Source organism: Papaver somniferum, chromosome 9 (assembly GCF_003573695.1).
Source record: "Papaver somniferum cultivar HN1 chromosome 9, ASM357369v1, whole genome shotgun sequence".
Classification (NCBI taxonomy): Eukaryota; Viridiplantae; Streptophyta; class Magnoliopsida; order Ranunculales; family Papaveraceae; genus Papaver; species Papaver somniferum.
In genome coordinates this window covers 168,800,833-168,827,474 of record NC_039366.1, presented here as the reverse complement: position 1 = coordinate 168,827,474, position 26,642 = coordinate 168,800,833, and the positions used below count along the sequence as shown (strand labels likewise).

The 26,642-nt window shown below is 37.2% G+C and overlaps 3 protein-coding genes across 3 annotated transcripts; 2 read left to right on the top strand and 1 right to left on the bottom strand.

Moving 5' to 3' along the window:
* Positions 1-2,973: 2,973 nt before the first annotated feature.
* Positions 2,974-4,290, bottom strand: LOC113312849. Its single transcript, XM_026561582.1, has one exon. It carries the CDS (start codon positions 4,288-4,290, stop codon positions 2,974-2,976), a length of 1,317 nt encoding a protein of 438 aa, XP_026417367.1.
* A 14,937-nt stretch (positions 4,291-19,227) lies between these two features.
* LOC113312848 lies at positions 19,228-20,544 on the top strand. Its single transcript, XM_026561581.1, has one exon. The coding sequence runs from the start codon at positions 19,228-19,230 to the stop codon at positions 20,542-20,544; it is 1,317 nt and encodes a 438-aa protein (XP_026417366.1).
* A 1,082-nt stretch (positions 20,545-21,626) lies between these two features.
* On the top strand, positions 21,627-24,576 carry LOC113312847. The gene is made up of 4 exons (XM_026561580.1): positions 21,627-22,738; positions 22,955-23,188; positions 23,288-24,030; positions 24,212-24,576. Exons 1-4 carry the CDS (start codon positions 21,627-21,629, stop codon positions 24,574-24,576), a joined length of 2,454 nt encoding a protein of 817 aa, XP_026417365.1.
* Positions 24,577-26,642: the final 2,066 nt, after the last annotated feature.

The window sequence follows — 26,642 nt, the reverse complement described above, 5'->3', positions numbered from 1 at the left end:
CGAACGAAAACCCTCACCCCCTTTTTTATTACTCCAAGCCTACCCTTTATAGCAAAAGTTGTTCTTTGATGAATATTTGTGAACTGTTGTGTGTAATTTTCGAATACGAGGCTCCAAACCGTATTAGCCGGAACCCTGTGATGGTCAACCTCGGGAAGGGTAACAACACTTACCCACGCATTTGTGATTGCAACATCCTCTTCGACGGTATACCTAGCCATTCTTCTGGTTGTGTAGTTGTCGGATAAAATGGACGAGAAGAAATAATATTCCGGGAGAAGATGTAACCAGATGGATTATAGTATCTTATGTTTTGCACTATTATTTAGCATGGCGAAGAAGTTATTTTATAGAGGACCTTCTGTAACAGTCCTTTCATGTAACGATGATGTGTAAGGCTTATCTTGTATTGCAAGTGGGGTGACAAACCCGATAAAGACCACCAAGATGTCAGACACTTTAAATCTTTTTCTTTATTTTATCCTACACAGTTAACCTTGTCTGAAAAAGTAATTCAGGATAAAATAATTGGAAGATTTTAAATGATGACTGTGTTGTTTATCCCCAAACATATTTTTTGGATACAATGTCTAGTAAGAATTAAATCGCTTTGAAACATAATATGATTTACTTCATTAATTTGAAATTAGTACACGTACGGAGAAACGATATAAAAGTTCAACGATAATAAACGGACAACAAGGTATCTACATCTCTTTCAACTCCTTCTACAACTGGAACTGACCTTACTGCGATCCACGACGCTATAAATGCTTTTTTCTCCTCCGGGGTTGACGTATGATCCATATTGCAGAATACAAATAAAATATTAGAAGTAGATATTAAACAAGATGTTAAGACTGGTGGTGTGTTATTTATCTTTACAGAGGACTCCTTTTATAGGATATTAAGGGTTGAGTCATGTCTTCGACACAGTCTAATATAATGCTTGTGTAAACCGAACAGTATGAAAGTGTTGTAGACACGGGCTTCAAAATTTCTGACCGGATGTGATAATGCAAGATGGTGGGGGGTGTCGTCTATCCCCATCATCCAAGGGGTGTTTAAAACAGTAAAGGGTGTTTATGAACAGTAGGGGGTGAGTTTAAAAAGGTGTTCCAACTTGTTTCGTAAGTTGGAACCTATAAATGGCAGGGTTACCCCAAGGTATTTAACACTTCAAATTTATTCCTTTCCTCTAGCCCCTTGGATCATAAGATATAATATTTCAAATTAAGTAGACTGGAAGAGAGAAGAGTCACTGAAGGAGTGAACCAGACATTAGAATATTTCAAACAAAGGGATGAACAAAGGTTTGCATGGGACCAACAAGAATCTCAGGAAAGGATGGATTTTCTTCGAACAAACGACGGTGGTCCATCTATTAGAAATTTAGCGGCGAGCAACGAGTTGATAGCAGCGAGCAACGAGAAGATAGCAGCGAACACCCAGCGTGTGACTGATATGGAAATAATGAAAAATGATCTGGGCCAAATAGCCGACGACATGCAAAGGGAGTATTTCGTGAATCCGAAAAATGACATTATGCGTCGACTAAGGGGTCAAGTCGTCATTATACCTAATGTTGAACAGTTGGTTGCATTCATCAGGATGTTATGAATTTAAGTATTTAGTTAATCATGTCGCATTATGTAATTTGCTTTTATTTTACCTCGTTGTAGAATTAAATTTCCCCTCTTGAATTAGTTTCCAATGTAGAAGTTACTTAGTATATTGTACCCCTTAATGTTATTTGAACTTTCAATTTGAATGAAATCACTTTAAACATAGTTGCATTAGAAAATAATACGATATTTTTTATTATAATTCCATTACAAGCATATAATCATTCCACATTGTATGCGGGCACAACATCCTTTAGGAGCTCGTACAGATCGTCATACATGAAAGGCCTCTTTGAATCCGCACGAAAATCAATCCTGGATCTTGTTTTTTGTAAAAGTAAATAAAATATAAATAAAATTATTCGGCATTCATATTTATAATAAGAGTGCTAAAACTCGGTATTTATGAAAGGATATGTTTACTAACCCGACCCTCGTATGATAGAGTAGGATGGCTTATGTTTACATGAAGCAGACATGCAACAAAAGCATCAACATCCGTCGTTATCAGACCAAATCTTTTTTTTGGTGAGACTTTAGTTCTGTCGTTCCCGTTTCCGGTAAGATCTTCAAAGTTTTGAAAAACACGGCTCCATAACAGTTTTTGATCATCTTCAACCCCCCAGGTGGACCTTGATTTGTTACCGCAATCCATGCTACAACAACTCCTAAATCATCTTCACCACTGAAGCGCATTGAATAGGTAATTGAAATTATGTAATAGTTTCTCTGACACGTTAGATTAGTGGGTTGGTTTATTCGCAAGAACTTAATATGTTGAAACAATTTGTTTTCACTTGCGATTATAACTCATTGCAGATGATTGTGTTTCAAACAATATTATTCTTTTTTTAAAAGATGTAAGATACTTTGTAGGAGTGATATTGAAAGGCAACCTTACCGACGTTTTTATAGTGTTAGTCAGATGCAAAAGGGACGCGTATGAACAGCAAAGGACGTTTAAAAACGGGTCATTTGTAAATAGTGAAAATAGTCTTTCCAAAAAGTTTTGGTCGTTCATTGTTAACGCGTGTGTTGATTACTAGCTATACATAGGCTCTATCATCACAATTGGATACGGTGAATGACAAAGGGATGTTTGTAGTGAAACCGTAGACATGTGAACGTCTAACCAACATTTATAATAAAAACACCAATATAATCCAAAATTAATTTTACTAGGTGAAAATTGAAAGTGAAATTTCATTCTATAATAAAAATCTTAAAATGCCGTAGAAAATAATTAAAATTAAAAATATACAACAAGTCTTAAGAAACAAGTGCAGAAAAAGTCATACGAAAGGAAAGAAGTGCGGAAAAAGTCTTAAGAAAGAAAAATAACTGCATCCTACTCTCCGTTCTCATAAAAGTTATCATCATTAGATGGGTATTCATCTGCGCTGTCAACCACATCGGTAGTATCCTCATCGGAAGTGGGGAGGCCATCATGCACCTCAGCGGGGCCGACTTCACCGTCTCGCAATCCTAGACAATGACGCTGCCAAATGTGCTCAGTTATATCTGCTTGTAAGAATCTCCAGCGGGCATGGCTTTGGTAATACCTACGCGCTTCTCTCACATTACCTTGTACTGGAGGTGTTTCTTCTCTTCCATCGTAGCTCGCCCATTGCGTATCACGATACTCATGTTCCACACACATGTTGTGCATTATTAAACACGCTCTCATAATTGTCTGAACGTCACGATGAGACCAGTAACGACAAGGATTCCTAATTATACCCCATTTGGACTTAAGACCACCAAAAGCACGCTCCACGTCCTTCCTATTTGCGTGGTGGTATTCATTAAATTTCTTATGGACCAGCGGCATAATCTCGCGTCTCTTATAGCTATAGACCACCCCCGGCATTTCATTGTATATGTCGTCCACCAAATAGTATCCATGCTCGTACTCGTGACCGTTGATGCTAAAATTGCAAGGAGGGGATAAGGCATCATTGTCTCTATCAAATAATCTCGACTGCGCCAACACATTCAGGTCGTTGTTGGCCCCCGCCTCGCCAAAATAACAGTGCCAGAACCATCTATCATATGAAGCAACTGCCTGTAAAACAAGATTTAGTTTCTTAATGTGTCCCACGTGTCGGCCTGCTTCTTCGGTGGGACATAACCTACACTCCCAATAGGTGCAATCGAGGCTCCCAAGCATTCCTGGAAAACCACGAGCTTCGTTATGAGCCAATAGCCTCCTAGTATCTTCGGTTGTTGGTAGCCTCATGTAGCGGTCGTTAAAAATCCAAAGAAGTGCATCCATAAACTTTTTAACGTACATGTATATGGTTGCCGCAGCCATCTGGGTGTAATCGTCGAGGCTATCTGCAACTACCCCCTTTGTCAGATGTTTCATGACGGCAAGCATTTTCATATGAGGAGAATGACCTGGGATGTTACAAGCATCTCTTCGCTGAAAAAAATCTGGGTCTTTGGCGCAAATTTGAGGCAATATTTTAAGAAAAAGTTCTCGGGGCAAACCGTGACGTCCCTTAAAACGCTCAGGTCCGTATCTGCAATTGGGGTTGAAGTAGTCCTGCATCATCTTCACATCTGCATCCACACGACATCTGTTAACGGTTCTTCTGATCAAAACCTGGACCGGTTCAGGTTGGTGCAAATCATGCGCCTCCTGCGAAATTTGCTGATACATGATTGCATAATCTCCATGGCTATCATCGTGGTATCATTTAGGGTATGTAGCCTCTCTCTGTCGTCGCATATATCTGATGATAGCGGACTCCACTTTTTCAACTAAAAACAATTATTATCAGCATCGCAATGGATTTAAAACGGCGTATTGTTTAGTAAATGTCACAAAAAAAATATATTATATATCGCACATAAACACGAAATATGAAGAACATAAAATAGGGATAATACGTTGTCCAGCATATATGAGGAGAAACTAAATATATCATACAAGAACAAAATAACAAACATCTACTACGCCCTAGCTAATCAACACAATTTTAACCAGTTTTACTAGAGATGCCCAAAAAACTGACTGTCTGGCACAAGATCTGGTATCAGCACCATCATCACCTCTGTGACCACTACCCTGCCAACTTCCACCCATGCTCAACCCTAAAAACTCACCAGAATTTGGTAAGTCACTATTCACCGGAGAGGCATGCGCCATGAACGGGTTGGGATCTACAGGGAGGTTACTCTCAAAAGGCTGAGGGATATAATAAGCATTCGATGCGGAAGGGTTTGCAGCCGGACGCTTGCGACGGTGTTGTGTTTTCGGCAAAGATACTCCGGCGCAATAAGTGTTGGAAAATGTGTGTTCTTCTTGACTTGAATTGAAGAGGCCTTCAGATGTTCCGGAACTATGAAGGGTTGTGGGAGTGTTATACAACGCCCGACGACGAGTCTCATCGTATACCACCTGTCTGCTAGATTGGATCATCCAGTAAGCCTCCCCCGAAAACTGGCGTAACTCTTCCTAAAAAAAAATTAAACATTTTTATTTAACAATAAATAATCTCCAAATGAAAATGAAAGTGAGATATAAAAGGACTAACCTCCGGGACGTTGAGATCAGAAAAATTGTATGGGTTCTCTCCTTCCCTTGGTACTGCAACTAGCTCTTCAGACTCATCTTTGTAGAAAGGCAAGTCCCATTGTAGGTTTGGAAGTTGCGTCATGGACTTTCCTGCTTGGTTGTATGTGTATGTCTGGGATGACATGGTAGGAGGTGGGAATTAGGGCATCAAACTACGGGGTATACCTGCGTGACCAACTCCGATATCATCATGTGTGTCTTTGTGAGTTGTTTTTCCCCTAAGAGCTCCCACGCTATGAGTTTTCCAAAAATGGGAATACACTTCTGCCGCGACAGGAAGGTAGTGGTGTCCTGGATCAAGCACTGTACTATCATATACGTCCTCCAACCTAGGGGGGTTGCATGGGATAACTACCGCACCTAACACCTGCCTCATACACCTCTCGGCCAGATAACAAGAAGCTCTTGTGCCGTCCTTAACACACTTGAAAACAAATATCCTACTAGACATCTCCAGTGCGGCTTGGAATGCATCAGTGTGTTGGTGGGCACTATCTCTGAACCATGGGTCCCAAATAACCACATCTCTCATCCTCATATCTATCTGAGCGTGTGCATCAGACACAGAGTGTTTGTGAAGATCTACTTGTCCCCTATTCTTAAAGTTTGTCCCAGCAAATAGAAGAATAACAGGGTGTGGATCAAGTTCATCATCTTTTAGGCCTTCCTTCAAAACCGGTTGACAATTACGGAAATAAAAATAATACCAGAGTTCTAAGATCATCGACATGCCACCTAAATCCTTTTGTTTGCACGAACTCCAGTCATCCAGATGTTTATACAAAACACCCAAAGCTGGAGTACCCCAATCGTAAGACCCAACAACATCTAAATTATCCAACACTACACACCATCGTTTATCTACTCTAACACTACAGTCTGCAAACAAAAAATCACCAATACACCAAAGCAAGAAGATTCTAGTCAATTCATCGGCAATGGCTGTGTTGTCAAGATTTTCCCTACTTCTTTTGTAATTAGCCAAGTGAGAAACTCGCATAGTGCTGTCCTTGGAATCATGATCTCCAGTTTTCAGACTCTGATTTTTTCTTTGGACCATAACATCTAATACACCATGGAAATACCTAACATCCATAGCTTCTAATTCTTGCGGCGTAGTTTCCTTTGGTAATTCTGGGATTGGCTTACCTCCTCCGATTGGAATATCATTCAACCAGAAGAAATATAGAGGGGTCAAACCTATCTCAAACTCACGGAAGTGAAAATTTCTGGTCTTCTTCCACCACCTCTCACATATAGCTTCAGTTAATGCCTTATCCGCATACTTAAATTAATTCAAATACGGACCCAAAACCACACACTTGAAGAAGTACACTTGCACGGGGGTTGTTATCAACCACTATCTGGTAAAATTTATTTACCTCTTTCCAACTACTCCTAAAATTTATGTCTCTGTTTTCATCTAAGTTCTCACATTTATGTTGTGGTGGTCCGACACCTCGAGATAGTTGGGATAACTTCTCATACCTAGACCAATCGACATGATCCATTATCTAAAAAAGAAAAGAGTGAAGGGAAGCACAATCAACACGTGAATAACAAACAATCAAATTCACATCACATTGAGGTATGCACAATGCTCATATGAAAACCTCAATCAAAATGATATTAACAACATCAATTCCACCCCTCTAATCATCTAAACATCAAGTCAAAACAATACATGAGTTCATCCTAAAAATAGTTGCAAAATGCTCTAATGAAAACCTCCATCAAAATCATATTGACCACATCAATGTCACCCATATATTCATCTCAACATCAACTCAAAACAACAAATGAGTTTATCCTCAAACTCATTGCAAAATGCTCAGGCAAAATTTTTTGACATGCTTTTCAAATTACAAATGACAAATACATTCCACCATGTATATAATAACAGTTTAATCATTCATCAACAATCATGAATTAATGAATCAAGCAATCAATTTTTGTTTCACCTAAAAGAACCCAAATTGCCAAAACCCTAAGTTAACATTCCATTTTTTCACTACTGCTCAATAACAACATAATCAAGTTTTTATATTGGAGAGGATCAAATTCAATCCTTTATAACTAAATTCAAAAACCCAAAATCAACAAAATCAATGAAAATTAAAATTTCATACCTTGTGTTGATTTAATCTCCCAAAAATACCACCAATAGATTCCCCACCGCTTATAGAACAAACCCTTAAAAGATTTTAGGCTAGAAAACACGAAATCATCTTCAATCAACCCATGGGAAGTGAGGTTCTACGGGTTTAGTATGAGGAAGAAGAGAGAAAATAACAAAAGAGAAGAAGAGTGCGGCGTCTGTAACATTTAGGGTTCTCCTGGCCACGCAGTTTGAAACCGCGGATTGACCGGTCAATAAGGTCAATACGCTGTTAGAAACTGCGCATTTGAGTTTACCAATGAAACGTGGTTAGAAAATGCGCGTTGCGCAGGTTCAAAACGCGGTTCCACTAGGAATCTCGTATCCCCGTTACGCCCGGTCGATGTATTTTGGTGACGTGGATCCAAGAAAAACCTTGAATCCTGGATTACCATTTATAATGGAGCTGGCAAACCCGGATGGAGAAACCTCTAACTAAAATGTTTTGTTCATTGTGGTTCAAAGTGAGTCGAACGAATTAAAGAAAGAAGACTGGGGTAACCTGGACCGAACGGCTCACATTGAGCCGGTCGGTTGAGACTGAGCCGGCAACGGCTAGTCCATCCAACGACTACCAATCCCCTCCCTATAAATTGATTTGATTTCAACTCCAAAATCACATCTTCTCCACCTATAAATTCTTCAGAGTTTGTGCTCCTAGTTTTTAACTAGAAGAAAATTTAGCAATTTCCACAGCTTATGTTTTTCAAACAAGAGATAATATCAACGGTATTACGAGTTTTACGAAACGACTTTCTGGCAACAAGTTTTTGCAATGTTCGCTGCAGAAACAGGAAACCCGAGAAACCGTGATCTCATGGATTGTCTCATCGTTTTTCTTTAATTGCTCATGTTGTCAACCAATTTCTTGGTATGGCAATGGAAGCCAACCGAAATAGGTTTAATGGTGAAACTGAAGCTGAATTTATCCAAAGACCTGCAGCGCAGTGGTGGGAAACCAACGGGAGACCTTTTCAATATTTAGCTTGTTTTAATATCCTTAGAGAACTTCACAGGTTCAACCCTTTCTTCCTTCTAGATGCTCCACCAGCCGCTCCACAAGTCGCTTTACCAGCCGCTCCCTAAGTTGTTTCATCAGCCGCTCAATGAAGCAGGATGTTTTATTATCTTGTTTTTATACTTTAGTAATTAAATCTAAATGTAACGTTTAATGAAAGCTAATGTGAGACTAATATAACGTTTGATGGAATCTAATGTTGTTTGATATAAACATAAGAGTGGTGCAAATACAAAGACATTTCCATTAATTAAGCTAATGACAACATAACGATGGTGGAATCAGCATACACTTAATCGGTCCACTCAAACTTCAAACACGAAGGACATTGCTAGAAGTGTTTTCCATATGTGTCTTCTTCTGTAGAAGTATGCAAATGCATAAAAAATTTGCAACCAGGGCTTGAGCATTGACTAATTATTTGTTTTGTGAAATCTACTTCTCCGCAGTGGTCGTGTTGTGGATTCTTCAACCTGGATTTAAGTTTCAAGTTTTCCACGATTCTGCTACCTTTTCATCTTCTTGCTCCTTCATAACATCGGCTAATATTCGTGCTTCTTCACGACAGTTAGCATCCTGAGATTGCAAATGTTAGAGCATTGCTCGATCGAACTCACAAGTGTTTTTATATCAAGCTTGTTGTCAAATTAAGTTGTCAAAACTATATCTTGATTTTTAATCTACAATTAGTTAAATTTCGGTCTAGGATACTGGAGTTGAGAAACGAACCAATCATCATTTGCGTTCTACCGTTTGAAGACGAAGATCAACTGAGGCTTTTGGAGAACTTCATCAACAAAAGGTAAGTGAAGACTGAACCACCTATTTCTCAAGTTATATTCACCTTTCTATCCTTGAGACGATTGTCGCGTAACTAATTAGACTAGCTTGCATAGACAAGAATTTCGAGTCGAAAACTAATTATTTAGTTTACGAATTTCTCAAAATATAATGACTAAGCTTAATGAACATTTGTTCATACTTGATCAAATTCGGTGGAGAACAATTTATTGTTCGGAACCAAATCATGATTCAAGTTTATCATTCGAAAATAGCCTGGAAAAGTGATATCTGTCATTGATGTTATTCAGGAATGCTTAGAATTAATTTAGAGAAATATAGAACTACTATATTCAGAATACATGACAGTGTTACCAGTCTTACAAACTGAGAAAACGGTTATATGTATGAAGCTGTATTACATGTATTCGTACACATAACGGAATAGCAATATATCGACTTTCAGATTTGTGTGATATACATATTCTTATATACATCATGGGAAAATCTGTTTGTTTCGTGATCCGGATAGGAATGTATATTCATACACAAACCATTTTGATACTGTGGAAAGGGAACCGGGTTAAATAATCAAATCGGTATGTGAGTCAAAACAATTCTATGTTCTAGAACCAGTTTAATACCCAAACCGGTGCGCAAGCTGAATGTTTTGTGAACTCCGGAACCGGCAAAGGTCTTAAATTTGCAAATCGGTACGTGAACTAAAAAGTTCTGAAGACTCCGGAACTTTGAGTTGGTTCAAAGTTTGCAAACCGGTACGTGAACTGAAAAGTTTGTAGAGTCCGGAACTTGGTAATTGCATAAGTTTGCAAACCGGTTTATGAACTGAAAAAGTTTTGTAGACCCCGAAACTCGGTAATTGCATATAAGTTTGCAAACTGGTCCGCGTACTGTGACTCATCCGATTCACGAACGGTTCAAGTAATTGTACTTTGTGCATTTACAAACTACGTCGATTAAAATTCAATTGCAATTAAATTATTTCTATGAAGTAATTTGCATTTGATCAATTCTCTAATTAACGATAGACTCATTTGATCACATAATTGTGACTCAATATTAATGTCTTAGTGAACATGAAAATGAGTGTTAAGCTTTTAAAGTTCAAATCGGCTAGTTTCGGCTATCCATGGTGAACATAATCTTTATACACGGTTCGGTTACGGTTTACCTAACCATAGTGTATCTTGTATATGTGAATAACATTCAAAGCTTTCATATAATGGAAAATATTAATTGCTTGGTTCCAAAGCTTTCTTAGCTTAAACCTAAAGCAACCTAGGCTTTGAAGTCTATATAAGGGAAACTCTTGGAAACTGGGATCTTTGAATCCGGACACTACTTTTTGGTGTGTCCTAGTTGTATCTATAGTCGTCCTCTCCAGAAACCATTTTAGGGTTTAGCGACTACAAAGACTTCATTGGTATTCGTGAAGACATGTCCAGTTATCTTTTATCTTGATAACTTGAGTATCCTGAAATTGATTGTTTGTAGATCCTTGCTCTATCAATCAAGATAGATAGTAATCAACAAAGTCTTTTCCTCTCGTACTTTGTAGATTCCGCAAGTTTTATACTTGTGAGGTGAATAATAATCTAGGATGCACTTCGGGTTGCATAAGTCCGAATTATGAGGATAGCCAGAATTTTGTCTAAGTTTCTATCGATTGTCATCACCTGGATCTATCGTTTGATCTGATCATCCGTTTAGATCGTAAATCAGGAAATCAATTATAGGCTCAATCTGTGGGAGGAAGATTTGGTTTAAAGTCTTCAATTGAGTTGAAGCAACTCTTAGTTGGTGTGAGACTATCTAAGGATGCGCGGAGTCCTGCTGGGATTCAATAGGCATAAGGAGCGCGATTGTACCTGAATCAGTGGGAGACTGAGTTCGGGGTCAATCACATTCCAGACCGGAGTTAATTGGCAGTAGGCTAGTGTCTGTAGCGGCTTAATACAGTTTGGTGTTCAATCTGGACTAGGTCCCGGGGTTTTTCTGTATTTGTGTTTTCCTCGTTAACAAAATTTTTGGTGTCTGTGTTATTTATTTTTTCGCATTATATTATTTATCTTTATAATTAAAATATCACTGGTTGTGCATTGATCAATCATAGTAGGTTGGTCCAACATTGCTAGTTGGATAAAACTTGATTGATCCTTGGACATTGGTATTTGGTACCGTCCAAAAACTCTCTTTGTAGTTAGGTTCACAGATTCAATTCTGTAAACGTTCTAACTACAAGATATATATATATATATATATATATATATAGCTATAGACACTTTCCTTGATTGAGTTTTTACTCTCGGAGTAGTGTTGAGTTTGTCCATACATATTGTCTAAGAAAAAGTTGGTATAGTATTTTGGTAACCCCAGCACTTTCAGTTGGTATTAGAGAAGGAAAACACGTTAAGACCTAATAAGTCTGTGTTTGAAGCAGTCTGACTATATGGATATAGACGAAATCTCTACAGACGCACACCAGAATTCCTTCGCGATTCTTCAAGATCTATTCTCCTCGAGACTTTGTGTCTCACCAGATGATCTCAATTCACTTAATATTTCTAATATCTTGAGTGATTGTAAAAAATCGACGAGAAAAATTAAAGAATCCTATGCAATTTTTAAAAACAAGAAACGTCCTGTTAAGAGTAAGAAGCTTCGCTGTCTTAAAAAATTGTTAAACAGTTTGTTTAAGAAATGCAACACAAGGGGTCTGTTGACGAAGATCTTTTTATGACTTTTGAAAAAACATCTAAGTTCTTAGAATACATTGCTGTGATCATAAGTAAGGAGGTTCCCCTTCGTAGTTCAGTCTCTGAAAAGAATTTCTATCAGTGTGGAAAACCTGGCCATGTCAGAAAAGCTTGTACAACTGCTATATTTTTGACTACTTCAGATGATATTGGTAAATCATCTCTTGATCAACACGAGGATGAAAAAACTACTCCAGAAAACTATCATGCTAGGTTTGTTTGTGAGTTGGTTGCTTATCCAACCTCTTGTTAGCAAGATTCTGGCTCAGCCCATCATGTATCAAGTTAAGATGAAGAAGTTTTTGTAAAGGATTGTTTCTGTTTTTTTAAGTTCCATATTTTATCTATCATGTTTTTAAGATCCATGATCACATAACTAGAAGAAACTTGTAACAAATTATGATCATAACATCACGAGTTGTTGAGCTGGCTCCGATTTCACGATGTCATAAGATCGATGTAATTTACGGGTCTTCTATTTTTTGTGATTTTCAATCTGTTTTCGTGTGCTTTGGAATTGTTCCATAGAGCTAGATTATCAATTTTTGGAATTGATCCGGAATTCAAAAACATGATATGATTGTATCTCCTGACGGAATATTTTTTTTTAAAAAAAGGCGGGAGGGACGATTGAACTTGAAGACCCACACCCAAACCCGGCCAAGCCCATTAAGGCTTTATTAAAAGAGTACGCGCACTCCCCTACACCTTCTTCTTATGCAAAAACGGGATTAGAAATTGAGGTTAGGGTTTCCGAACCAGTGTGATGTCTTCATAAATTGAGTTGTTAATTCACAACCTTTGGGTCTTTCTCTTTGTTACAAGGAAGTACATCAAGAAGGACCAAATCAAGCAATGATCTTTAAAGGAGCTATTCAAGTAAGATTAAATCTTTTCTATTTGTGTTTTTATGGCAAGAACAAAAGGAGTTAGTAAAAAACCCAAGCATAAGAAAATTCCTGAAGATCCTAGGATTCGTTTTATTAACATGGATTGTAATGAGACCTTTGAAAGAATTGCAACTAGCTAGAGAAATTATTCTAGAAAAGAAATTATAAGAAGGGTATGTTAAAACAGAAGATCTTGTCTGTTTTGATGAATATGATATATGAGACATTTTTAGCGGGCTTGGGAGAGGGTTTGATCTTCTTACTAGAATGTTTTATGCGAACATGTATGATGTTAATCTCGATAAGATGAGCTTTAAATCAATGATTAGGGGAGGAAAAATTGTTGTTAATCGATATTTTATCCCGGAACACACAAATATTACTCTTGGTAATTTTCAACTTCCAAGGCCTAAAGAAGAGAAACCATCCCTTGAAACCATTTCTCTTGAGCTTTGTGGAAAGAATGTTGGTTGGAAAGATGGGAAGCTTCCTACTTCGGAGCTTAGCATGCCTTTTAAGGTTTTTGGTAAGTTGGGTATCCCCAACACTTGTCCATCCACAACTGGGGATGCAAATTGGAGTCATGATTTTCAAGAGTTAGTTTATTTCCTTAAAGCGGGAACCAAAAATCTTGACATATGTGGGTTGATCATTTCTCAAATGGTATCAATGACGGTATCCAAGAAGATATTAGGGTTTCCTTGTTTGATTGGACGCATATGTGAAGAAATTGATATTGATCCAATTGGGAACTTCATTGGAGCTCCCACTTTAGTTCGTGAAAGTACGTTCAAACGTATGAGAACGAATGAGAACAAAAGAAAAAGGGCCTCTATTTCACCTCTTGATGGTTCTTGTGATTCAACAACCTTGAGTCTTCTTCAACGAATTTACAAGGATGTTTGCGAGATCAACTCCAAGGTAAAAGGTATGCAAAAACAATTTTGTATGATTGCTACAAAATTTCCCGATATCAAGGACGAAATAGACAAGATTCAAGCTTCTATGGGTGATTCCGACGATGAAGAACATGAATAATCCTTTTACTTTTTTTCCCTTTTGTTATCTAGAAAACTTCTTTTGAAGATTTTGATTACACAGCTATTTCCAACATTCTTCATCTTGCATGTTTTTAGATTTATTTATTGTAATTCTAGAGTTGTTGGAAGATGAACTTGCAGCATGTAATCATTATTGGTTTAATTATTGCAAAATTCTTATGAAATATTTGTTCTTTTACGTTCTCGTGAATCGAGCTAATATTTCATATATGCTCAGAAGTTAAATCTATTATGTTTTTATAAATGGAAAACAGAACAAACTCTTTGAGATTTTTCTCGCAGTATTGATATTTTTTTGATCACACTTCTGTCTTTTGCTGCTTGACACACTCCTTAAGATTCTCTTATGTTGAGTAAAATCGAGTAAAATTATCTCGTTGTTCGTAACTGGCCTTGAGATTAATTTATGTCGGTACTATGGATACAAATCCTTGTGATTTGTAATGTTCAAAATCCTTCTTTTTCACGAAAGTAAGGCCACTCATGTTGTTCTCTCGAGAATGACATTTTATGGGGGAGAGGTCTTAAATGAACTTGTGCTTAATTGCTATATCTTTCATTATGATCCCGCGATTTTCGTTCCTTTGTTAATTTTATTGACAAAAAGGGGGAGAATTATTTAGTAGTTTCATACACATACATATGATTTACAGATCATTATGTAAGGGGGGAGTGGATCATTTAAGCAATAGGTTTACCTATTAAACAAAATATGTAAGTATTGATTAAGGGGGAGAAACATATCACCGAAGTATTACTTCAGAGTTGAGATACAATTGAACTTTGGAGAGAAGATAATAATATTATGTTTCTGCATAACAACGATTGAGAATATTTGTTTTCAAAAAGTTGTTATCGCTATGGAATCAGTTCTTCAACAATAACGATATTGAGTTGAACACGTTCGGAATCATTGCAACTTGAAATAACGAGGAGTTCAAGGAAAGTTGGAGAAACCAAGGAAATCAAGAAGAAATGGTGGATCGAGGAGTATTTTCGAAAACTTTATTTTTGTTATCCATATGTATTATATACTTTTGTCACTAAAATTGAAAAAGGGGGAGATTGTTAGAGCATTGCTCGGTCGAACTCACAAGTGATGCTATATCAAGCTTGTTGTCAAATTTAGTTGTCAAAATTATATCTTGATTTCTAGTCTACAATTAGTTAAGTCTCGGTCTAGGATAGTGGAATTGAGAAACAAACTAGTCATCATTTGTGTTCTACCGTTTGAAGGCCAACATCAACCAAAACTTTTGGAGAACTTCATCAACAAAAGGTAAGTGAAGACTGAACCACCTATTTCTCAAGTTATATTCACCTTTCTATCCTTGAGACGATTGTTGCAATACTAATTAGACTAGCTTGCATAGACAAGAATTTCGAGTCGAGAACTAATTATTTAGTTTACGAATTTCTCGAAATATAATGACTAAGCTTAATGAACATTTATTCATACTTGATCAAATTCGGTGGAGAACAATTTATTATTCAGAACCAAATCATGATTCAATTTTATCATTCGAAAATAGCATGGAGCAGTGATATGTGTCATTGATGTTATTCAGGAATGTTTCGAATTGATTTAGAGAAATATAGAACTACTATATTCTGAATATAAGACAATGTTATCAGTCTTACAAACTGAGAAAACTGTTATATGTCTGAAGTTGTATTACATGTATTCGTACACGTATCGGAGTAGATGTATACCGACTTTCAGATTTGTGTGATATACATATTCGTATGTACATGATGGGCAAATCTGTTTGTTTCGTGATCCGGATAGGAATGTATATTCGTATACAAACCATTTTGGAACTGTGATAAGCGAACCAGGTTAAATAATCAAACTGGTATGCGATCCAAAACAGTTCTATATTCTAGATACAGTTTAGTACCCAAACCGGAATGCAACTGAATGTTCTGTGAACTCCAGAACTGGAAAAGGTCTTAAGTCTGCAAATCGGTACGTGAACTAAAAAGTTCTGTTGACTCCGGAACTTTGAGTTGGTTCAAAGTTTGAAAACCGGTACGTGACCTGAAAGTTCTGTACAGTCCGGAACTTGGTAATTGCATAAGTTTGCAAACCGGTTTATAAAATGAAAAGTTTGTAGACTCCGGAACTCGGTAATTTCATATAAGTTTGCAAACCGGTCTGCATACTGTTTGAAAAAGTGGGGGTCTAACAACCTCACCCAATATTTCGATTAGCAATCTGTATGGACTAACTCCAATATACTTTTATGAGAATCAACTAGACAGTTAGACTCAATCAATAGAAAAGTATATCAAAGAGTTCTTATATCTCTATCTCTTGATTTAAATCTTACTCAAGCAATCTGCGAGTCTCGATTAAATACAAGAGAGATAAACCTGGACGGTACCAAAGACCAATGTCCAAGGATCAAATAATTTCCAATCAACAACCAAAGGTTGGATTTCACAATTGATCGATACAAACGCACAACCTGTGATATTTCAATTATATAAAAAAATATACTGTGAAATAGAAATAACACAGACACTAGAATTTTTGTTATCGAGGAAACCGCAAATGCAGAAAAACCCCGGGACCTAGTCCAGATTGAATACCACATTGTATTAAGCCGCTGGAGACACTAGCCTTCTACAAACTAACTTCAGTCTAGACTGTAGTTGAACCCTAATCAATCTCACACGGATTCAAGGTACAATTGCGCTCCTTACGTCTCTGATCCCAGCAGGATACTACACACTTGATTCCCTTAGCTGATCTCACCCACAACCAAGAGTTGCTACGACCCAAAGTCGAAGACTTTAGCAAACAAATCTGTATCACACAGAAAAGTATACAAAGATATATAAATTTGTCTCCTACAGATAGACCTAAAAGTTTTGTTCTGTCTTTTGATAAAAATTAAGGTGAACAAGAACCAATTGATAAACCAGACTTATATTCCCGAAGAACAACCTAGTATTATCAATCACCTCACAATAATCTAAATCGTATGGTAGTGAAACTAGATATTGTGGAATCACAAACGATGAGACGAAGATGTTTGTGATTTCTTTTTATCTTGCCCTATCGGAGATATAATCTCAAGTCAATTATTCCAATTGAAATCGTACGATAGAAAATGGCAAGATCAGATCGCGCAACTATAAGAGAAGTAGTTTCGTCTGGCTTCACAATCCCAATGAAGTCTTTCAGTCGTTAATCGAAAGGGTCTCGAGAAGAAACCTACGATTAAAGGAGAATCGACTCTAGCAAACCAACTAGTATCACACAGGAGGTGTGGGGATTAGTTTTGCACAGTTGCTAGACGTCTCCTTATATAGTTTTCAAATCAGGGTTTGCAATCTAGGTAACTTGATAACAAAGTATTCAATATTCACCGTTAGATGAAAAACCTGATTTATCCAAGCTAATACCTTTCAACCGTTAGATCGAAACTTAGCTTGTCACACACAAATGAAATGTATTCATTTAGGTTTGAGTAACCGTACCTAAACATGTACATTGGTTGGTTCACAAATGGTTTACCAATGGTTAGCCATATGAGTGCTTTCATATCAACTGTGTTCATCTTTCTCATAACTAGTTCAAATGACTCATAAGAACTAGTTCAAGAGTTGTCCAATTGCTTAGGTCTTTATACATAGACACAATTGAAATAAAATCGGTTTGATTCATTTGAATCAAATCATGAACAATATACCCACGGTTTGCAAAGATTGCACTCCTTATAATTTATTGTTTTAAGTCCATGAACTACCGATTTGAGAAATAACCAGCTTGGGTACGCGTACGGGTATGCGTACCTAGGCTACCGGATTTTGAGTTGGTTTTAGTTTCCAAACTCAACAGACTTTTTCGGTGAAAAAGTTCCGCAAGTACGCGTACGGGTATACGTACCTAAGGTGACTGGTTTTTGAGTTCGTAAACTTCAAACCCAGCAGAATTTCACGGACGTGAACTTCCGCCAGTATGCGTACGGGTACGCATACCTAACCTGTCTCCTTAACCAATACCGCATGCACAAATATGCACACACTTGGTTTCCGGCACATGGATTTATACACAAATGTGCGAACACACTAAATACTTACATCCATAGGTGGTTACATATTCTCAACTCTACATTTCAATCATTGAATCATTCTTCTATAATGTTATAATAGTCATTAGACATAAAGAATCGACTATCGTCATCAAAGATGTTTTAAGATTGAAACGTCATCATGACTTTCGTCACGAGTAAAGATAAAGATGGTTAAAGCAAAAGCTTACCAACACGTATTTCGAGAAAAAGATAGGCGAGTAAACTCGGCTCGAAATAGCAAATGTGTATGTATGAAAACTATCATACTTATACGACTGTTGTCTCAAGAGTAGGAGATAGAGTAGATAGACTTTTGAGTGACAATATGAGTTCAATTCTCCACATAACTTTTAGTCGGATGAAGTTCCACTAGTTCTTTGAGTAGTTCTTCGTCTTTGCAAGATAATCGCCATGGAGTCTGGAGCTCAACTATTCCTAACTATCCTAGACCGAGACTTCGTCATAAGTATACTAGAAATCAAGACATATAGTTTTTATCACTAATATTGACAAACATGCTTGATATAGAAACACATGCGAGTTCGACCGAGCAATGCTCTAACACTGTTGTTGATGGTGGTTTTTGGTTCAAGGCTAAAATTGTAAAACTAGTATTTAATGCGTTGTCACCCTGCAAGGGTAAAGCCATTTGAAAAGTAACGAGTGCAAAAAACCTCCTCTCTCATTGAGCAATTCAATGCGTATGAAATTCACTCAGAATGGTGCGCGTAGTAGCAATCCCAAATATTCTGTGATTTCTATTTTATACCAACATTATTAATTAATGCATGATTTACCTAGTATTTTCCGTGTTATGTTGTCAGCCGAACTCTCATCATTGACATGAGATTACGATTAAGTGTTCATTCTCAGGAGAATAGCATGAATCTCCCGAAGTGCCAGTATTGAGATTTGCATGAAAATACCCAGACAGACGTTCACATATTTTGCTATTTATTTTTATTATTTTTTACCAACAGACACCTGGTACAGTGGTCTTAGATTGGTGTAGGAAGCAACAGGTTCAAGGTTCGAATCCCCCAGTCCCATTTTAGACTGACACCTGAGGATCGGGCGAGTTAAGCTCTGAGGATCGGGCGACTGACTCAGTTCTTCTTTTTTCAACGCTCTCTCAGATTTTCTTCGATCTGCATTTATTTCAGGTGATCTCTTATAAGAATCAAATGATTGGTTTTACAATTTACTCTTTTCACTGATTCTAGCTATTTTTTCAAGTTTTTTTTCCCAAAATGAATTTTGAGGTTAACAACGATGTATCTGAAATTCATCCATGGATTGTTGACTTATCAAAAACTCTTGAAATTCATCATGCAATTAATTTTATTGATGATCAAGATAATGATAGATATGATTCTTGGAAGTTCTCTTTGATTGGGAGACTGGATTTTCTTCGTATTAAATTTTCAGAAGATGCTATTCTATTGAGAAATCAATGGATTTTAAAGGGTCAATGTCATCTGATACCACTAGGTAAAGGTTTTTTTACGATCAAGTTAGATAATGAAGAAGATAAAAATTACATCAGAACTGGTAACTGGGAAGTCTTGGATCAAATATTAAGAGTTAGAAACTGGATTCCAAATTTCAGATCAGAGAATCAACGCACTTCTAAAGCCATGGTTTGGGTTCAAATTCCAGGCTTAAGTCTAGAATACTGGGATGAAAAAACTCTTTTCAAGATTAGCAGAGCCATTGGTAATCCAATCAAGGTTGATGCAGCTACTTTGAATTATGAGAGTGGATACTATGCTAAAGTTCTAATTGAAATTGACTTAGCTAAAAGTATTCCTAATAAACTTTGGATTGTTACAAGATATGGAGCTTTTTCTCAAGGGGTAACTCTAAAAAATTTACCGAAATTCTGTCACAAATGTAAAATTGTTGGACATCAATTGTCTGAATGCAGAATGCAATCTACTGCAACAGATAGACAGAAGGCTTCTAATTCCTCACCAACAAAGAATACACATAATGATACTCCTACTCCACTGATGGTTAATCAGTCTCCACTTGTTCCAAGCTTAAATCCTATACCAATTGAGATATCCCAGTCTTCAAATCCAAATACTTCAAGTATCACCAAAGGTAATTCTTCTTTAGCTCCAGCAGAGACTACTACAAATGTTGAAGCTCCAGCAGAGACCACTACAAATGTTGAAGCTCCTTTTATTGATTTTATAAGAGGGGTCTCTAATCCAGGTTTAAATCCTATCTCTAATCATGTTATTCAAACTAATAATAATAAATATGAAGTTTTACAAGACAATGATAGTGAATATTCTGAAATTGAAGATGGTGAAATCAGAGAGGTCAGTTCCTCAAGTTTATTAGAATTTGGTTCAATATCTCAACCAGTCACTATTCTGCAAAAAGAAAAAGTTATAACTCAATATGTCCCTGAAGCTAATGAAAGTAGCAAAATAACTGGAAAGAAAAAGCCTCCAGTGAAACCAGCTGTAGTTACAAGAAAGGCTAGTAAAGAAAGTATGAAGCATATGGTTGATAAAGGGAGTCCAACTCCTCCTCCTCAACCTCCTTTCAAATGAAAGTTGTTTTTTGGAACCTTAGAGGCCTTAAGAGACAAAAGGACAAGGATAAATTATATTCTTTATTCAAAACAAATAATCCAACTCTGGTTTGGGTTGTGGAACAAAAAATTAAAGCTCACAAATCTGGAATAAAGCTTCCCGTTATGCATCATAAAATTATACATAACTCTAAAGACAATAATAAAGAAAACATTTGGTTGTTTTGGAATTGTTCTATTCAAGTTCCTAAATTGATTAAATTTTCTAGTCAATGTATTACTGTGGAGGTTGGTGATGTTTTGGTGACTGGTATTCATGCAAATTCTTATACAGTGAATAGAAGAGAATTGTGGGAGGATTTATATGAAATAAGTTTGATTGATAAACCTTGGATTCTAATAGGTGATTTTAACACTGTGTTAAATGCTGATGAGAAAAAAGGTGGTAGAAGTCCTCTTAATTCTGCAATGAGTGATTTTAAAGATTGTGTTGATTCTTGTGGTTTAATTCAGGCTCCTAAAAGTGGTCTAGAATTCTCTTGGTGTAATGGCAGAGTTGGGAATAAAAGAATATCTATGTAATTTGGAACACTTTTTAACTTGAAATGGCTTGATACTTTTAGTGGTTGGCATTATCATGTAGCTGCAAGAGGTATTTCTGATCATGGTCCTCTTATTGGTTCTGACACTGTTTTTGGAAGAGATCTAAATACTCCTTTCAGGTTTCAACAAATGTGGCTTACTCATCCTACCTTCTTACAAGTGGTTATGGATTCTTGGAATGAAGACTTAACTGGTAATCCTATCTTTATTTTTATGAACAAATTCAAAAGGCTGAAAAAAGTTCTCAAGGCTTGGAATTGTAAAGTTTTTGGAAATGTTCAAGAAAATCTTAAAAAAGCTGAAGACAAGGTTATGGAAGAAACAATTAAATCAGATGTTGATCCTGCCAACATTTCTTTATTGAATAATTTGGTTACTGCTAGAGGTAAATATGAAGAAGCTGCAAATAACTATAATACACTTTGAGAGATAAATCAAGATTGAATTGGATTAAGGATGGTGATGTGAATTCCAAATTCTTTTCATACTACTATAAAGATGAGACAAGCTCAGAATACTATTTCTGAATTGGAGAATGATTCAGGTGATATTATAACAACTCAACAGGGTATTTCAGAGATTCTAATTGATTATTTCAAGAAGAAATTTGAATACCAATCAGTTCAGATTAATGAATCAATATTTGATGTTGTACCTCATCTCATTTATGAAGCTGACAATACTTTCTTGGAAGAATGTCCAAATGAAGAGGAAATACAAAAGGTTGTTTTTAATTTGAATGCTGATAGTGCACCAGGCCCTGATGGTTTCACTGGAATTTTTTATAGAGAAGCTTGGGATATCATTAAAGGAAACTTATTGGATGCTATTCAATTCTGTAGGAGGAACAACATAATACCAAGTGGTATGAATTCAAACTTTCTTGTCTTGATTCCTAAAGTTAAAGGGGCTAAAACTGCTAAAAGCTTTAGACCAATTGGTCTTAGTAATTTTTGCTTTAAAATTATCACCAAGATTATTACTGAAAGGCTTACTAGATATTTTCCAAATCTTGTCTCTCAGCAACAATATGCCTTCATTAAAAGGAATATTCATGAGCAGATATTGTTAGCTTCTGAATTAGTGAATGAAATGTCAACTACTAGAAGAGGGGGTAATGTAGGTCTCAAACTAGATATTTCACAAGCCTATGATACTATGAGTTGGGAGTTCCTTTACAGATCTTTAAAAAAGTTTGGTTTTTCAGCTAAATTTTGTAACTGGATTATGGTCCTCCAGTCTACTAAATTGTCTATTACGCTCAATGGAGGACCAATTGGCTTTTTTGGTGTGGGTAGAGGCCTTAAACAGGGAGACACACTTTTTCCAATTCTGTTTATTCTTGCTCAAGATGTCCTTAGTAGGAAAATTCATCAATTAGTCATGGAAGGAAAAATTCAACCAATGGTGGTAAGAAATGGTATTCATCCTACACATCTAATGTTTGCTGATGACATCTTTTTATTTTGCAATGGAGGTAAGAAAAGCATTGGAAATTTGAAATCTCTTTTAATGGAATATCAAGCTGCTTTTGGCCAAGTTTTTAATGCTACAAAAAGCAAATGTTTTGTAGATGGTACTTATGATACAAGGAGAAGACAAATTGCAGAGTAATTTTAAATGGATCTTTCCTTTTTTCCTGACAAATATTTGGGAGTCTTTCTTGCTCAAGGTAAAATAAAATCTATTCATATTTGGTATTTGGTTGATTATATGCATCTTAGACTAGCTTCATGGAGTGGAAAGATCCTAAACTTTCAAGCTAGACTCACATTGGTAAATCATGTGCTAAGTAGTATTCCTATTTATAATCTATCCATTTATAGATGGCCTAGAAAAGTTCTAGAAGCTTGTGAAAAAATCATCAGGAACTACTTATGGTTAGGCAATGCTGAAGAAAGAAAATGTATTGCCTTAAAGTGGGACAATGTTTGCACTTCTAAAGAAGAAGGAGGTCTTGATATTAGAAAGCTAGAAGATGTGAACAAGGCTCTTTTAATGAAACTACTGTGGAAAATCCTTAACTGTCATGATGAATGGGCTAATTTTTTTCTTGCTAAGTATATGGACAAACATGGAAACTGGATTACTTATTAGAGGAAATCCTATGTGTGGAATGGCATTAAATGAGTCCTCCCATAATTCATTGAAAATACTAGATGGATAGTTGGTAATGGTGCAAAGGTTTCCTTGTGGAATGATAAATGGATTTTTGATGAACCAATATGCAAGTTATTTCCTAATCATCCTTATATTGCCTTGCATGCTCACCTTAAAGTTCAAGATTTAATTGTTGATAATCAGTGGTGTTTTCATGAAGACTTTCTTCAATTCTTCAATACTGATCAATTACATGTTCTGAAAGAAGGTGATGATTTACTTATATGGTGTAACTGTCATTCTGGGGTTTTCACAGTTTCTGATGCTATTAACAAAATCAGAATGCACCAGCCTAAGTTGCACTGGTATAAAAAAATCTGGAACCCTGCAGTGCTTCCTTCAACATATGCTAATGTTTGGAAGATTGCCAGAAATGTGTGTGCAACAGTAGAGAATCTGAGGAAAAAAGGTTTTCAATTTGCTTCAAGATGTTACATCTGTCATGATGGAGAAGATAGTATAGATCATATCTTGTGGAAATGTGAATTCAGTACCAGCTTGTGGAATTGGCTTTCAGGTATATTCTTATCTACCAAACCAAATTCTTTTGAGGATGTTTTGAAAATGCATACAAATTCTAGTCCTGGGATCAAAGAGTTATGGATTATCAGTTCCTGTACAGTTATGGTTGAATTATGGTTCTTAAGAAATGCAATATATTATGATGCTGAGAAGCCTGTGTTAACTAAAATACAATTAAGAATTGCTAGAAAAGTCCATGATTGTGAAATTAGACTGAAAGGTATTATGTGGGGGAACAGATATTGAATTATTGAGAAGAATAAGAATTATTGAAATATTCTTCTATCTACCAAATGAGAATGAATTGTTATTATGTTGTGATGAGGCTTCAAGAGGGAATCCAGGCAATGCAGGCGATGGCTTTGTAGTAAGGGATCATGTTAGAGCTTTCATCTTTGCAGAATCTGGTGGTTTGGGGATTACTTCTAATTATGTTGCAGAATTCATTTTTTGTATCAAGGCTTTAGAATATGCAGTTGAGCACCTCTCCTTCAAGTTAATTCTGCAATCTGATTCTAGTATGTGTGCAAAAGCTTTACAACAAAAGAAGATCCCTTGGTTTTTGCTGGCTAGGTGGCAAAGAATTATGGTTAGCATTCAATCAATTACCTTCAAACATGCCTATAGAGATATCAATTTCTCAGCTAATCATTTTGCTAAGAAGGGGGCTCATTTGCAGAAGGGGCAGACTTTGAGTTTTAATGAAAGACCAAGCAATATGCTAAGACTTGAATTCCCAGGGCAACCTTACTATAGAGTTGTTTAGTTTTTTGTTCCTTTTTCCTTAGCTTTTGTTCTGTTCCTACCTTTTTTAGTTCTTTTTTTGGTCTATAAATTTAACTCTCTTTTTTTTAATAAAGCTTTCCTTAAAAAAAAAAAAAAAAACCACACTGGCTACATCACTCTCTAACAAAGAGAATATTGTATCGACGCGCTTTTAACTAAAGGCGTCTCGATTTGACATGTTTAATTTCCTTAAGGAAAATCTAGACTGTCCATATCAGTCTCAGAAACGATCACGGCCACACAATTTGGCCGCGCAATTCAACAAGCCTGGCCAAGCCTTGGCGGAAATAGGCAACCATCATGATGACCATCGGCGGGCCCACCAACGCCCCAACTGATCGGACCTTGCCTAAAAGCATCCCAGCGTTGTCAAACGCCAACCCTAAGTAGGGTGGTCACGCTGTGGAAAGAAGCTCGAACGAGCATAGACTGTCCAAGACAGTCTTAAAAGCGTCACGGTCGTCCAACTTTGCCATCCTGGTTGGACGGCTTGGATTACTCCACGAGTGATTAGGGAATTGCTAGCACGCACACCGGCGGCCCAGCTTTCCCCCCCACTCGATCGGTCTGTCCACAGCAAGACCATAAGGCAATAAATAGTTTGCCCAAACTATGGCAGGCGTGATGCTTCTAAACCCTAATTTGGGACGCAGAAGTACATTAGTGTCTTAAATCGATCACGAGCATCCAACTTAGCCATCCTGTTTGGATGGATTAGATCGCGTTTTGGAAGATCATGGAAGTGCACACGAGTTCACCATTGGCCCAACTCTATTCGTGTTCGATCGACTTACCTGTGGGAGGTCAATGGAGCATCGAATTGCTCGATCGAACTGAAGTAGCCGCGGCTGTCCAAAACCCTAATTTGCGCTTTGCGGCAATATATTTCTGTCGTAAATTGATCGTGGCCGCTCATCTTCGCCGGCCGAATCGAGTGGCCTAGATCCGATTTTGATGGACCAAGAGATGTAGGCATGCACGCTGGCGGCTTGTCTCCACACATGCCCAATCGGTCCGTTCGAATTAGCAACCAGTGCTTGGATTCGACTAGCCAAAGAAGGAACGTCCGCATGTCCCTAAACCTTAAAATTATATCAATGACGACAAACATCTGCCGCAAATCATCTCGTCCGTCCAACTTCTCCTGCTTGGTCGGACAGTTTGGATTAGATATTAGGCGATCAATGAGGTACCTTAATGATCACCGGCCGCCACTTTGTCACGGGGAACGATCGACCAAATGATGGCTCGCCCATGCGACCTTCAAACGATCACCCGAAGGTGGTCGGACATGCTGCTATTTTAAGACGCTCAATCAGCGACTTATTCAATCAAGCTTTAAAACAACGATGCTTCATGCATATCGATTGTCTTGAGCTTCTTGCTTAAAAGCGATGCATTACATGCATCGAACACATGCGATATTTTATGAATATCGACTCCATAAACAACTTAGTTGTTTCACCTAATAGCATTGTATGTTATTCTTTGCGGCAAGTCCAACGACTTGACCCACTTACTCGAGACATCACACATGTCGCAAACTGGGGGATACTTACTGGGGTATTGGTCTGGCGATTTACAGCGTGCGGCGTGCAACGCGCCCATCACGAGAACGTGTCAGGAAGAGATGAACGGTTAACAACAATGAGAGAAGTGGGTGAAGGAGTGACCACGTGATGATCACCATCTCCTATACAACCCCACTACTCCATCACTTAACCTTCTCCACTTCCTACGAGATCAAGGTTGCGCTCAAATGACTTGTATAAATAGGTTTTCAACCTATTTCGACAAACAGGAACACAAGTGTTGTTAACACAGTATCCAGAAAACACCCAGAACTGATAGCTTACATTATGCAAGCCAGTTCCACATTCTGATACAAGTCATAAATGGCCACACCTTCAAAATTCAATATTTTTGATCTCAACACCTTCTTCGCTTCCCTCCCTAAGATCAACCCTTCTCCTTCACTTTATGACCGAAGCAAGTATGGAACGACCATTTCTTGGTTTAGGCCAGAATTGTACAGATTGATCACTC

Bases quoted from the DNA above. Each gene is read 5' to 3' on its own strand.
- LOC113312849 (XM_026561582.1), bottom strand. From the start codon at position 4,290: ATGTATCAGCAAATTTCGCAGGAGGCGCATGATTTGCACCAACCTGAA.
- LOC113312848 (XM_026561581.1), top strand. From the start codon at position 19,228: ATGAATTTTGAGGTTAACAACGATGTATCTGAAATTCATCCATGGATT.
- LOC113312847 (XM_026561580.1), top strand. From the start codon at position 21,627: ATGAGACAAGCTCAGAATACTATTTCTGAATTGGAGAATGATTCAGGT. The intron at 23,189-23,287 runs GTATATGGACAA...TGAAAATACTAG, and splicing joins GCTAATTTTTTTCTTGCTAA to ATGGATAGTTGGTAATGGTG. The intron at 24,031-24,211 runs GTATTATGTGGG...TCATCTTTGCAG, and splicing joins TTGTGAAATTAGACTGAAAG to AATCTGGTGGTTTGGGGATT.